Source organism: Perissodus microlepis, chromosome 16, assembly GCF_051167445.1.
Source record: "Perissodus microlepis isolate ML-2025 ecotype Zambia chromosome 16, ASM5116744v1, whole genome shotgun sequence".
Lineage (NCBI taxonomy): Eukaryota > Metazoa > Chordata > Actinopteri > Cichliformes > Cichlidae > Perissodus > Perissodus microlepis.
The window spans coordinates 24135913-24150805 of record NC_140476.1 but is presented as its reverse complement, the minus strand read 5'-3'; the positions used below and the strand labels follow the sequence as shown (position 1 = coordinate 24150805).

Here is a 14893-nt window from a genome sequence, read left to right as displayed (position 1 = left end):
TCTACTGTTCTTTACACTAAAGGTTCAGATCGACTCCCTCTATATTTTCATACATGAAGGTGTCCTTAAGAGTGTTCTTGTTGAAGGTTTTTTTTTCTCATTGTACCCACTGTACCAAAATGTTGATTTAGCCTTTTTTTTTTTCTTGATTAGGTTTATTCTGTCTTGTCTAACGTTGGCCTCCTTCCCATGGACAAAGCTCTTGTTGACATTTTCCATCAAAAGCAAATTCAGGCTTTTGGACTTACCTCAGACCTAGTCATTAGTCAATTGTTCAATTACTTGTGAGTCTGTGAAAATGGAGAAACTATGTAAAAATATCTGTAATCATAAATGGAGTGTTTTTATCATTTTTGAATTAAACCTCAAAGACTATCAATCACATCTTAGTTATTACTAATTTAGAATAGAGTAGAGCAGACCTAATTGTATTATGAGAGTATGTTCACACTGCTCTTTCAGCATAGAGGGATTTGCTTTGCCATCTAAACCCTCAGAATACACATGGTGTGTTGAGGAGGTGTGGTGGCCCACAGATAACACACACACCTTCACTACAGGAGAGTCGCCTGGCTGCCTTACCGAGGGCTGTGATCACTGCCAAATATAGATGAAATAGCATAATTAAAGCTGCTTGTCTATGTGTTGACAGTATCAGAAATGTATTTAAACTCGAGCTAAATCGGTTCTAAAATCAAGTGATCTTAAAAAGTAATCAACACCAGGCTTGGATTCATACATGGTAGAAATATCCTAAAAACCACAGCTGGTCTCAAAAATGCTGCTCTTCCACCTCAAAAATATTTATGCCCAAAATGATGAATAAGTAATCTGATTACATGTACTGTTGTAAAACATTTTATTCTGTTACCAGTGTTCATACACCAGATCACCACAGAACTGGTCAAATGAAATGTACTTGACTGGTATACGTTCAGTTTGTACAAAGCATATGTTCCATAATAATTAATCATTTAAATAAATAAATCTTTAATTTTATATATATTTATAATTTTATATATTACAGTTGTGTTGCTTCATGTCATCCAAGAACCGATTTTTCGAGTACGTAAATCTTTAAAAATGGCCAAATATGTAATTTATCCTTTTAAAAGCACTTCCTCATGGAGTAATACATATTTGGTTGCCTAGCAACAACGATGATGAGATTGATGTATGTGGGACTGACTCGAAATAAAACGTGTGTAACATGAACCAGTATACACAGATGGTTCCGATACTTTCAGATAATCTTCACGGGGTTTATTGACAGTAGAACAATAGGTGAATAGTGCATTACCAGCCTTGTCCCTTATATAAGCGTACCAAATAAAACATTTAAGCCCTCTTTACTGTCACATAAATGCATGAAATCAGGCTAAAACTCGTTGCTTTGGTTTTCTGTTACTCATCTAAAGCTCTGATTTGTGATGTGATGGGCTGCAACTGGTACAGTGCACACTGTTTCCTGGAGCTCTGAGACTTGTGCCAGAATAATAAGGGGATCATGTATGTAAATAATACATTTAAACAAGTAGGAGGATTTCTTCAATAAAAACATAAGCCATATTGAGGCCAGATTTGTCCCTGTTTGACTGGAACACGACAGTAAACAACAGTGTTGGAAACAGCATGTGCTCTCTTCTGTTCTACCTCTGTTTGCCTAACTCGAATGATGATATCAGGATAACTTATAATACAAGTTAGAACATTTTAAAAGTAACAGGTTCTCTTTATGCTTGGAGAGCTGATCATAGAAAATTTGGTCTTTATAGTAAAAAATGAAGTTTGCCAAAAACATTTTTGGCAAATCTGATAGAAGCAAACAATTTAGTGCCAACACACACGGGGCCTATTTGGAAATCACTGAAATGAGAATAATAAATCAACAGCATAAAGAGTGCATGGAAAGCATTAAAGAGGCACTACTGTCTGCTTTTGAGCTCTGCTTTTAATTTGTATTTGTTTAGATTGATCTGTCAAATTGAGTATGAATGCCTATCAACAGCTACCATGCCTCACATCTGATCTCCTCAGAATTATCCAATGATCCTTCTGATCCATGCAGGGCACGAGGATTTTGAAGAATACCTTGAGGAACTAAAATTGTTAAATCAATGATTTTTCCAAATTATATATAAAACATGTGGACGTCACTGTTGTTTTTAACTTCACAGTCAAGCTAAACAGGCAACGATTCAAATATATTAGCAAATAATTATTGACTTGAAAGGAATCATGGCTCCCGCTGCCTCTCACCCTATGACATCAAGGATCGTCTAGGGCAGCGATCCCCAACCTTTTTGTGTTTATGTCCCACAATATTTTCACGGACTGGCCTTTAAGGTGTCGCGTATAAATACAAAAAAATAAAACCAGTACCGGTGATCTGACAAAACACCCCACCTATCAAGTAACTTGTTGTTACTGCGCATGCGCACAACTCAAAATGGCCATGATTTTTTGTGTTAATAGTACACGCCTATTATTTGATTCTACCCCGATCTCGTGCGTGCAAAAAAAGGTTAGTGTTATATGTTTTACTTCTTTATTACAGTTGATTCTTGTTTTTCTTAAGCTGTTGTTAATTTGTTAACTTTTCAAGCTAACATGCATTGTCACGGACCCGGTTCCGGGGACTCGGGGTCCGTGAGTAGTGTGGACTATTATTATTATTATTATTATTATTATTATTTGAGGTGTGTGTCTTCTGCATTGCTGCTGTTCCTGTGCTCCCTGTTTGTGTATTGGCAGGTGTGTGTGGGTGCGGTCGTGATAGGCACCTTCAGGCCTGGTGGGTGTGGCCCTGCCAGCTGACCGGTCACATCCAAGGATCTTCACACATACCTGGCGCTGATCAAGCCTCATCGGGGGAGCTACTTTAGAGTGTGGTGGAGCTCTCTCCGGCGGGATCGTTGAGTGACTACCCGTCAGTGGTTTCAGCCAAATCAGTGAGTGCTAGTCTGTCGCTGTTTAGTTGTGTGTTAACGGCTGCCTCTGTGGATTTTCCAGCAGGAGTGCGGGAACGGGAGGGCAGCGAGCACACGTATCACGGGAGCGGAGACACGGAGCATGAGCACTGAGGAGAAGACACGGCACGGGAGTTTGAAACGCACGGGGATTTATTGATTGTGTACTATTTACTTCACTGTAAATAAACGCACTGCATTCATCACACAGAGTCCTGCATTTTGGGTCCTCCTTCCCCACATCCCCCCACATTTGCCCTGGCAAACCATGACATGCCTTTTGTTTTTTGTGCAAAAATACTCCAATTTGGAGTCTCAATTGAAGTCATATTTCAAGTCTTGATTTGGTGCTTCTAAACTTCTGTAAACTGGCGTACAGCGTAAACCTTGTCAATGAATTAGTCCTCCTGCAGTTAGTAGACACCACTCTCCGTTGTTATGTCGAAGAAAGTAATATTGCACTACATACTTGTACCTAAATAAATACAAGCAGGAAGCACGTTTTGATAGTGTGATTTGGCCGTCAGAACGTCCTACCTATATATATGTACGATGGAGGCATAAACCACGTAAGGTTTACTATAAATTTACGCTATGGTAGGATGTTTTGACAAAGTAGGATGTTTTGATTTAGATTTATTCATAACACACGGGAAAAGACCCAGGGAAACCGAGTTAACGATAAAAACCGATAAAAATCCAGAAAACCATCCATTTCACACCCGAGCCTCAACTCTCACGACCTGGTACCAAACGACCAAAAACGTACCCCGGGGGTTGGGGACCGCTGATCTAGGGTACCGTTGCTTATTTGCCCATTTGTCTTTGTTTTGGGATTGCTTGAGCAAAATAATTCATATTACCTGAAAAGTGCTTTTATTGCAACACTGATCAGTTTGCATTTTTGTTTTTCAAAGCTGTTCCCATCCATTTACTTACCTGTTATTAAAGGGATTACTGAGAAGCTTGGGGTATTTTATGACTATGTGCTCAGTGAATAAATAATAATTTTGAAATTGTGCTAAAATTGTGCTTAGAAGAGAATTGTCGTGATCTGAGTGAGCCAACTGGATATAAATGTGTTTGTTTTTTTCTTGCTCCTCTGGAGAACTGCTAAAATGTTAATAAGAGCTAGTGAAGAGCGGATAAAAGCACGAAACGCTTCTAATTTGTGACGTGTGCATTTGTGGAAAACAAGTTTTTATAACCTTCTGTTGTTATAGCCTTATATCTCAGAGGAGCAGATGTGTCCTCATCTCCCTGTGCTACTCTTCTATCTATATGTCACCCACTCCCCTTATTATTTATTTGACTGAGCCTTTGCCTCTGTGCCAGCTCACACACACCATTGATTCATTAACAATTAATGAGTGGATGAATGGAGAGAAGGATTTTCTCTGTCTGGCCTTTCACTAGCTTTGTTTCCCTTAAGATTTTTCATTTCTCTGCTTGGCTGTTGCTCTCCTTCTCTCCTCGGCACACTTTTAATCTTTCATTTCTTCGTTTAACTAATTATCATTAGCCAGAATCAGTTGTTTTTAGTTGCTGAGTTTTGACTTCTTAAGACTGACAACGAAACAAGTGAGGTGCAAGAAAAAAAGCTCTTTGGTCAGCTAAAATATATTAATACTACCATTTGTACAATCCATTGTAAACAGTAGTTTGTCCTCTGTTGTTATACCTGTGAATCTTAAACATGCAGTGACTCAGCGTCTACTCAAGAAACCTGCTCTTGATCCTGATATTGTTGCAAATTACAGGCCTAACTGAGTTTTTTTTTTCCAAAAATTCTTGAAAAGGTAGTTTACAAGCAATTAATGTCCTTTTTAGAAGAACACTGTATTTTAGAAGTTTTTCAATCTGGTTTTTAAAGCTTTGCATAGTACAAAATCTGCCTTTTTAAGAGTTTTTAATTATGTGTTTTTAGCACCTGACTCAGGTGTGTTATTATCGTGCTTTTAGATTTAACTGCTGCCTTTGATACAGTAGATCATAACATTTTAATTTCCCGTTTAGAGCAGTTGGTGGGTGTTAGGAGTGGTTTATATCCTATTTGGCAGAGCGAACTTTCTCTGTGAAACTTGGTGAGTTTGTATCCTCTGCTGCTGCTTCTCTTCAATGTGGGGTCCAACAGGGTTCAGTTTTAGGCCCCCTTCTTTTCTCCCGATACCTGCAACCCTTTGGCTCTATTTTTAGGAAACATGGGATTTCTTTCCACTGTTATGCTAATGACTCCCAGATTTATTTCCCTCTTAAAAAGATAAATGGCTTCTCAGTAGACCCTCTGCTCAGATGTCTTGATGAACTTTTCAAAGCCAACTTGGTTCGCTGGCACAGAAAGCTGAAGTGGGGGTGGGTTTCAAAGCAGCTTGCAGTGAAAGCACACATTCTAGGAAGATTAAAACTTAAACAGCATGCACATGTGAGATTTACAATTTAGAAGGGTATCGCCAGCGTCACAGCAGCTGACCTGACAGGAGTCTGTTGACCTGGTTTTAGAATGGAAAGAAAATATAATTCTGAATGTTTTATTTACCACCGCACCAACCTTTTTCTTAAATATCTTCTTTTAAAAACAGCCGATTTGTTTTTTAACATCAGCAGTTGTAAGTTTGTAGTCACCTTTACATCATTGTTGAATCACAGGTGAGTAAATATTCATTTTCCTCCGTAAGTAGTATTAAATCCACAAACGTATACACACACACACACACACACACACACACACACACACACACACACACACACACACACAGATTTTTCATGTGGGGTCACCTTCCTTCTTGTAGAAGACCAGCTCAGTCTTGAACTCCCTCCTTTCATCCAGGGCTCCTTGGATCTGGGCCGTTGACCGGTCGCTCGTTTCTGGGCCGTACAGGAAGTGACACGCGCAGCTCTTCTGCATGAGTTCGGCACGGGCGTAACCAGTGAGCTCACAGAAACCATCAGAGCAGTAAACGATGGGGTAGAGTGACTGCACCTGGGCGTTTCCCAGAACAAAGTTGCTGTCTGTAAAGAGAGAGAAGAGAAAGCAGAGAGCAATCACTATGACTGTGTCATGAAGACAATTGGCAGAGCTAGTGTTCATACATACAGCCCCCGAAAGGATGTTTTTATATCCATTAAGCCTAAAATCGATGTAGTAGACCGCTAGTGTTTGTGATAAAAAATACATAAACTCAGCCACCAGAAAACAACAAAAGCTTGTCAGACTAGCTGTGACTCTGACTGTAGCATTGGAGCAAAAAAACTATGACTGTGCAATCAGTGTTGGGCTCCTGAAGGGTTGGGCTGGTAAACAACAGGCTAATTTATACTGCCAATCCTCACATTAGTTAACCTGGTGTAAAAGTAGGCCACATGTTCCACTTTCTTACAGCTATAAAACCCACAGCCTCTGGATGGCAGGAGGAGGGCGACCCGTCTCATTCACTTCTGTTGCCTTTGAGAAGCGTCTAACACCATACTCTTTTGAGAGTGAAGATGGCAACGAAAGTAACTAAAAGTAGGATGGAGCTACTGAGAGGTAAGGTAGAATACCAAGAATAAATGAAACCGAATGCAGTTTACTAGAAACCACACACAGAGCACAGGTGATCAATGAGCTCAACAAGAAATCCAGTCGTTCTGATATTTCTGATGTTTACCTTCTAGATTCAAAGGGAAAAAAATACATTTATGGAGAAAATAAGATCGTGTTGTATATTAAAATGCACTAAAAATAATTTGACTTGTAGAATCAGTTTTTAAGAGTTGGAGCAGTAGTGTATGGATGCACTGCATCGACGGTTTCTGTGGTTGCGTGTTATACGGAAGTGTAAAACTATTCATTAAGTGAAATAAAATAAAAACTTACCTTCTAAAAAAAATTGAATCTCTATTGTATACTTGTTTAAGCTAAATACAGCACCCATATATACACATTTATCATATTTTACTTTAAGTCTTTGTGGACTTAAAGTAAAATATGATAAATGTGTGTTAATGGGACGGGCTCCACCCCGACATGCCACACCAAATCCCTGCTCACAACCCTGAGTTGGATAAGCAGTTAAGAAAATGGATGGAACTATTTTATTTTTATTTTTAAATTAATTTTATTTATTTGTAAATTAACGTAAAATCACTGTAAATGTAATAAAACATAATTTTTCTTGTTTTTTAAATGTATTTGTCTGTACATATGCATATTTAGATTGTTAAAATACATTCACAAATGTATCATAATTTCACAAACATTTGTCCGTTATTTGAAAGATTGAACTGTTAAATTCAAATGTAATGCTATGGAAAAATATATAAAATGATTCTTGTAAACTTTTGTTACATCAAATAATAATTATTATTATTGTTATTTAGGGCGATCGTGGCTCAAGAGTTGGCAGTTCGCCTTGTAATCAGACGGTTGCCGGTTCGAGCCCCGGCTCAGACACTCTCGGTCGTTGTGTCCTACCACCTACTGGTGATGGCCAGAGGGGAATTATAAAGTGGAATTGTAAAGCGCTTTGAGGGTCTCAAAAAGCGCTATATGAATGCAATCCATTATTATTTAAACCAACTGTTAACTGTATATTTCTGTACATTATTATTATTACAGTATTATTATTCATATTGCCGCATTCATTGACCTTGTTTATAGGTAATTTCATTGTTTAATCACGTTAAAATGTTCCTAATTTAATGTTTAAAAGCACTTGAAAAAGGCAAAATCCCATGTAAAATTAGGGCAACAAACTGTATTGTCATTACTGAAAAAAAACGTATTTTCATGAGAAAGTTATTTTCTGTTATTTTCTGGTATTATTTTGGTGCCCCAGCTGCCGGAATATTACTGTTTTTTTAGGATTTTTTTTTTTTACGGTGTAAGATAGACCCAAAAATAATACATACAGAGAAAAACCCAACAATCATATGACCCCCTATGAGCAAGCACTTTGGCGACAGTGGGAAGGAAAAACTCCCTTTTAACAAGAAGAAACCTCTGGCAGAACCAGGCTCAGGGAGGGGCGGGGCCATCTGCTGTGACTGGTTGGGGTGAGAGAAGGAACTATAACTCCTTGTTACAATTACTCCTAAGTTTACCCCTTTTACAGATCTAAAGCTTTAGATTTTTTAAATATTTGCACTACTTTTGTTCTAATGCATCTCTTTAATTAAAAACAAGATCTGAATAAGTGTCATACTGTCGCTGTGCTGTGGAGATCAACTACAACATAAAATTTAATGAACTGAATGTGCATGTTCAAATACGTTCATTACTGCATAATTTCTACTTCTGGTGATTGAAGGATTTTGGATTTTAACTGACAATTTTATTTTAGCTTGGTCTTACTCTTTTTGAGGCTTTTGTATTTCTTCCACAGCTACACTTCTAAAGATGACACTTAAAAAGACAGATAAAACTTTAAAGACATTTTCAGCTTTGGTAGATAAAAGCACAGCAAACACCAAAATATATCCAGTACCTGCAGGATAAATCCAAACTCTACCCAATATCAAACATTAAAACACTCAAAAAGTAAGAACTCCTGCCATATTTGCAGGCATTCTGCAATCCTCAAAAGACTCCACTGGGCTTGTTTCTATCAGTTATTTCAAATGATGCACATGAAAGCAGCATCACTGTGAGAAAGGAGAAACAGAGCTGGAAGCAAGGCTGCTGTTCTCCAGAATGAGGAACCCTTGCAGATCAGAAACCAGATTTGATGGGGTGAAGTAAACAATGTCAAGAGTCGCCACAAAACCTCATCAGTTTTCATTAATTTAAGCCGTCAATAGCATGCCTGCACATGCACTGCACAATCTGCTGTTCAAGATACAAGCACAGCTACACTCTGGCTGCTGATTGGTGATCAGCTGCAGATAGACGTGTTTGTGTGCGTGCATGTGTGAACGCCAAGTGGAAAATTTTGCTACTGCTTATTCGGTTAATGGTTCCTGTCATGTAGCTAAGCAAACACTGTAAAATGCACAATTTATTACTTTGTGCTCAGTTATTCTCATGGATCCATCAGTTCTGGTGGCCCGAGGGACCCTTCCCATATTAAATATTTTATGGTGTAATAATGAGATGTGTTTGTGTGTGCCTGTTTGACTTTCAGCTCAATTGAGAGACAGATTAAAAGGAAATGCTGAGTCAAGGAACTGATCAAAGGGGCAGTTATCAGTTGTGACCTTTCAGAGAGGTCATGACTGATAACTGGACTAGTATATAGTGCTTTTCTACTCTGACTACCGGTCTCGCTCACTCAATCACACACACAGTTTTTTCTATATCTAAGCACTTTGTCCAACAGTCGTGCCCACGTTCACACACCAGTGGATGCATCTAGGTTTCAATATCTTACCTAAGGAAACTTTGAGATGCAGACTGAAGGAGCTGGGGAATCAACCCTTTGACCTCCCGGTTCATAGACAACCCACTGCAGCTCCTGAGCCACAGCTACCACTGAAGAATTTTATTTTATTTTTTAAAACTCAAATGGACCTTTGAAAAAGCAATCCTGTCATATCTGTACTAGTGAAATTCCCTCTACTTGGGGCTAAGCCAAAAGGCCATCTTCTGCCTCTAGCAAGTTCAAACCTTGAGTGCCAGACTTTTAACAAATTCACAAAGAGAAGCGAGCATCATTCCCATCTGTGTTACACTACACCTACTACCTGTTAGGTAGAAAACTGGTTTGAAACTTTAATAATTTTTAAAAACGACAGTGTAGCTTTACTGCCACCTCTTGAACTGACATCAAGATGAACTCCCCTAATTGTTTCCAGAGGTTAAAGTTGGCCAGGACAGAAATGAGGCACCTGTTCTGGTCAACATGTGTAATTAGAGTAATTAGATCAATAATTAACAGCATTTAATAGATGATAATATAAAGCAAGCTCATTCTTTGTTTGCAGCCGTGCATTTCTTCTGCCACTAAGATTCTCACTCAATAGTTCAGGAATGATTGTCACAGTTTTCTCCAGCACACTTCACACATCTTTGTTTTTTCCATCACAAACCTGTGATTCATGCTGCAAAGATCAACAAATCGACATTAGCAAACTTCGGCATGCACACGGCAGCTAAGTGGCGGTTAATTTAAAATGCAGCATTTCAAACAGCTCCGCGAATGTGTCCAAACACATAAACTGTTCCTGCGCAGCACAAGTAGGGCTTCCATCTAGAGGTAGCTGTATTGTGTGGATTGAATGATAACAGCTCTTAACATGCATGAAAGAGAGAACAGGAGCAGAAGACGATTAGTGACTTTGAAAGGTAAGAACTGCTCAGCAAGTGACATTTGATAAATCTAAAAAAAGCATTTAAAGCAAGTGTCCTAATTAATTTGAGATTATTATAATCAGACACTGGGTCTGTACATAATGCGCTGCTGGAATTATCTATCATCTACATGTCGTAAGATTTCTTTAAAATAGAACATTTAAAAAAATAATGTAACAGAACGACTGTACTGGAGAGTAGATGCAGAGTAAGTCGGGTTTTTTGCAATATTGTTGCAAAGTTTGCAGTGACAGATGTTGTATTACTGCAGAACACACAGCTCTGCACTGTCGGTAGAAGTGACCAATCGAATTCAAATTTCATTTGTCACATACACAGTACAACATGTAGTGAAATGCTTGTGTCCGAGCTGCGGACAGGCTGCCGACGTAGCTGCGCCATTCCAGGGCTTAGTTTTAGCATGGGGGGGTCTAGCCAGGACACTTACTGGATACCGAGTGGGAATGGAGCTTGCAACTCGTGCTCCAAAGGGGTGTAGTTTTACCACTTTATCTAGCTGCAAATCTGTCGATCCTGATGATCCTATGATTTGCCAAACTCCACATGCTCTGTGCTACTTTTATACAGCTTATTGGCTAGAAAGCAGTCGTGACAGATCATGTAACGCTGGGAAGAAAACGACAGCAAACATGCCAAAAGTCTGAGCGGTGCTCAGTGACCTCTGTTTCCTTGCCCTCTCTCTCTCTCCCCTAATAACAGTTGCGTCCACTCAGTATGAGCTCACGTGAATCTTCTGATAATGTTCTACTAAGTACTGTTTTGTCGACTTCTTCCTGTCATCCCTTTTTTTTTCTTGCCTCAATTCCAAATTCAGAGCCACCTTTAATGAATGTCTTGCTGTCTCTCTCTTGCCATCTCGCCACACTCTGTGAGGTCAAACAGAGCTGTCTGCAATTTGGATTACAAATGAAAAGTGCTTCCTCCAACCTTGATTTGTTTTGTAAGGATGTGTTTTACTGTCCTGCCCTTGTGTGATCGGCTGTTCCACCAATATGTCATTTATATTTTCTACTTTCTCTACTTTTCATCACTAGATTAAATGTACACCTGCGATAGGCGGAGGTTCTGTCTGAACATGGCATGAAATACATTAAGCAGCAGGTGGGGGTGGAGGATGTGTCCTCTAGGAAATCTTTGGCATCAGGCACATATTGGGGGAATTTTTCATGATTTATAGTTTTGGGGAAAAAAGAACACTGCTGAAATACCAACTTTACAAATAAACAAAAGAGAAAAAAAGAAAAAGAAAAATAGATTTAAAATAAATAATAGATGTTGCCTGTTTGCAGAGAAAATGAAGCAGGCTGCAGAGAACTGCTGCAGCCTGATGAGACCCTGTACAGTAACCAGTGAGTGAACAACTCAAACTGGTTTTAAACATCACAAGATTTATGGTGTTTATGGCAGTTTCCATTTCCCTTTCCACTTCATGCCTTCGTAGTGGCAGCAGTAAATCACTGTTTTATAGCTACAGTATATGAGGCAACAAATTCAACTATTTCAATAAAGCTTGCATATTTTTTTATATTTTTTTTATATCTGAGCCACATGATGGCAGAGATGTGGAGTCAGAAAAATCAGCAGTGGCAAAAAGAAAACAGCAACAGAAAGTTTGCTAACAACCAAAACTTTTATCACTCATGACAGAATCACACATCCCCTGAGCATTTCCGTCACCTCTGGAACTGAGTTAGAGGAAATTAACTTGAGAGCAGCTCGTCAGACTGCCAGCACCAACTCATTTACTTATTTTTTTATTAATCAAATTTACTTTTAATCCAGTGTGTCACACTGAGGAAAGTGCAGACAGATGTCTGAGAAAGTTGAGTGCTGCATTTCATTTCGTCTCCTTGGCAACTACAGGAGTCTGAACAAATGTCAGCACATCAAGATCACCTCTGCTCGATGACTCACTAACAGCACCTCATACGTCACAAAGAGCCAAACTAAGCAAAAATCCAGAGTCACTTCAGGCATGTGGGAAATGAACCGGTGAGATCTGAAATTCAGTCCATTAATGTAGCGATGATTGTTAAATGACTCAGGGGAACAGTACGGGTGTACCGAGGAAGGCACAGACAGCAAACAACACATGGTTTGGACACGTGAATGAACACGATGGTACATAGCAACCAGTTACAATCAATCTTCTCTACTACTCTAACAGTACTGAAGTCAGCAACTGAGGTTTCCTTGTTGTCGTGGTCGTAATGCAGAGCACTCTCAAAGTCCTTCAAAAGAATTATAAGATAAACCTGTATTTGTCCCTCCATGCTGTGGACGGAATTTATTACACCAAGGGCAAGATCTGCTAATGAACTGTGCCACTTCAATCACTACAGCATCAACAAAGTGACTGCAACCTTACAAAATGAACTTGCAACCTTGTTGCCTTCAAAATTGTTACTTTAAAGTCAGGGACCATACGCACTAAGAATTCAATTTCAATTCAATTCAATTCAATGTTATTTATACAGCGCCAAATCACAACAGCAGTCGCCTCAAGGCGCTTTATATTGTACAGTAGATCGTAGAATAACCCAACAATCATATGACCCCTTATGAGCAAGACTGTTCTACTTTGTGAAAGTGTCTGATAAGGGGATGAAGCCAACATATGTGCTAGTGTAGCAGTTATGTTCTTGCATAAGAAACTGCAGGTATGCTGGGATGACACCAATGTCCTTTAATCTGACAAACCTACAACATGTCAGATGGCACAGAGGGTATTTTCAGCAGATATACATAGAAGTGTACCTCTTTTGATGTACGTCGGGTGGTAAATTTAAAAACACTGCTATAGCATATTATATCCATAAACAGTGCTTATCTGCATTTCTGCAATTACACACTACTGATTTCAGCCATAAATCTGCCATGCATGTGAATACTATCATTATTGTGTTTGTCCAATGTTCTGCACAATGTGTACACTCTAATATCTCTAATATAACTGAGGGTCAAACCAAAATCTGTAGGTGTCTCTAGTGAAATGCAGCCTTCGACCCAGAATCAGCCTTAGGCACCACCTAAACATAATAACTGACAGCCACGACTGGACCTTAATGTGGGCTTCTAAGTTTGCAATCTCTTCAACTTGTCAGCAAAATGATCCATTTCTTTCTCTGGGCGAAAGCTGACGGGCTACCTGCACAAAATCATAAACGTCAAGCTGTTGAACCCTGTCACAGGTGAGCAGCACAGAACCAGAACAGCCATCTGCCACGGACTGTTTTTCCCTGTTACTTTTCAAAGTTTATCAGTACATTTAAGTCAAATCAATGAATTAAACTTTTACTTGGAGAAAACTGACAAGAGCGCAAAAAAACAACTAGATTCTCGACAGGCTTCATGCTATTGGAGCTGGTATGGACCAAACAGCATCATATAAGGAATAAGGAAGGACTGAACAATAAGATAAGAGCATATTGTAGTTATGAAAGTAAATATGTAGATGGTTCATCCAATCAAGTATTTTAAGCACCTGCCATCTTCTCTTAGAGTAGAAAAACATTATATAAGTACCAGTCCATTGTACTTATACTACAATGTGTAACAAAGAAGCCTAAAAGACATTTTTGATACAAAAATATCTAAAGTTACAAGATTACAGTGGGAATTTCTCACCTGATACCATGACAAAGCGTGTAAATAGACACGTCCGTCCACCACGTACACGTCACGCTTTGCCTCTCCAAAACATGAAATGCACACGCACATGCAGAGGGAGACATTTTATTTTAAACCAAAATGAAAATAATCACGGGAAAGCATTTAAACAGACATTATTAACACATTTACATGTATACACATATCAGATGTCTAGCTTAATCAATTCTGACAATTAAGTTTTTTGTTCACTACCGACTCCATGGCTTTAAATATATTATCTACCCCTGCTGGTAATGCAATTTCTGCATGAGTGTCCACTTCATATTTTGGAGAGGCAAAGTGTCAAATGGACACTGTAGACCGGCATGCCTATTCCACGTTTTGGGTTTGAATTGTAACTAAAATAACAGCCTTGGATTCTCACAGTCAAAACCACGGTAAAGTCTGAATCTTGGACAGAATGTGTTCAGTGTAGAGGATATAATGTATTTTATTTATATATTCTCTGTATGAGTATCTGATGGAATTAAAAATTCATCCTACAGCAATAGCTTCATGCCTTAGGGCGGATATGGTACTGAGGGATTCAAGGCTTTGAGAAACTAGTTCTCCAGCACATCAAGACCATGACCCAGTCAGTCTGGACCCCCACCAGTGTGAACTTCCTGCAAACAGAGGAAGCCATCTCTACTGCCCACAGCTTAGCCATCACATATCCTTAACCTCCTAAGACCCGAACTCTTCCACGACATGCATTTTTAATTTGTCTTTGATATTTGGGCTGATTGGGGCCAGATGAATGTAAAAACAAAGAATTACCAGATTTTTTATTTTTACCTTATTTTTGTTTTTAAGAAAAATGAGAGCCACATCTGAGGATATTCGTTTAAAATTTTGATAGAACAGTAGCAGTATAATGTCCTTGTAAGTGGATATCAGGCCCTTGTAGAGCATTTTGGTGTAAATATCCCAAAATGTGATGTCCACATATGTGGATGCCAGGTCCTAGGAGGTTAAAACAATA

At 38.9% G+C, this 14893-nt stretch overlaps 1 protein-coding gene across 1 annotated transcript in view; it reads right to left on the bottom strand.

Annotated features, from left to right (window-relative positions):
- The window catches only part of kcnh3 (potassium voltage-gated channel, subfamily H (eag-related), member 3), a 165460-nt gene that overhangs the window by 57871 nt on the left and 92696 nt on the right, over positions 1 to 14893 (bottom strand). The window contains exon 2 of the mRNA XM_084954961.1: positions 5745 to 5978. Coding sequence (XP_084811087.1) covers positions 5745 to 5978 — 234 coding nt within the window. The remainder of the gene's footprint in view (positions 1 to 5744; positions 5979 to 14893) is intronic.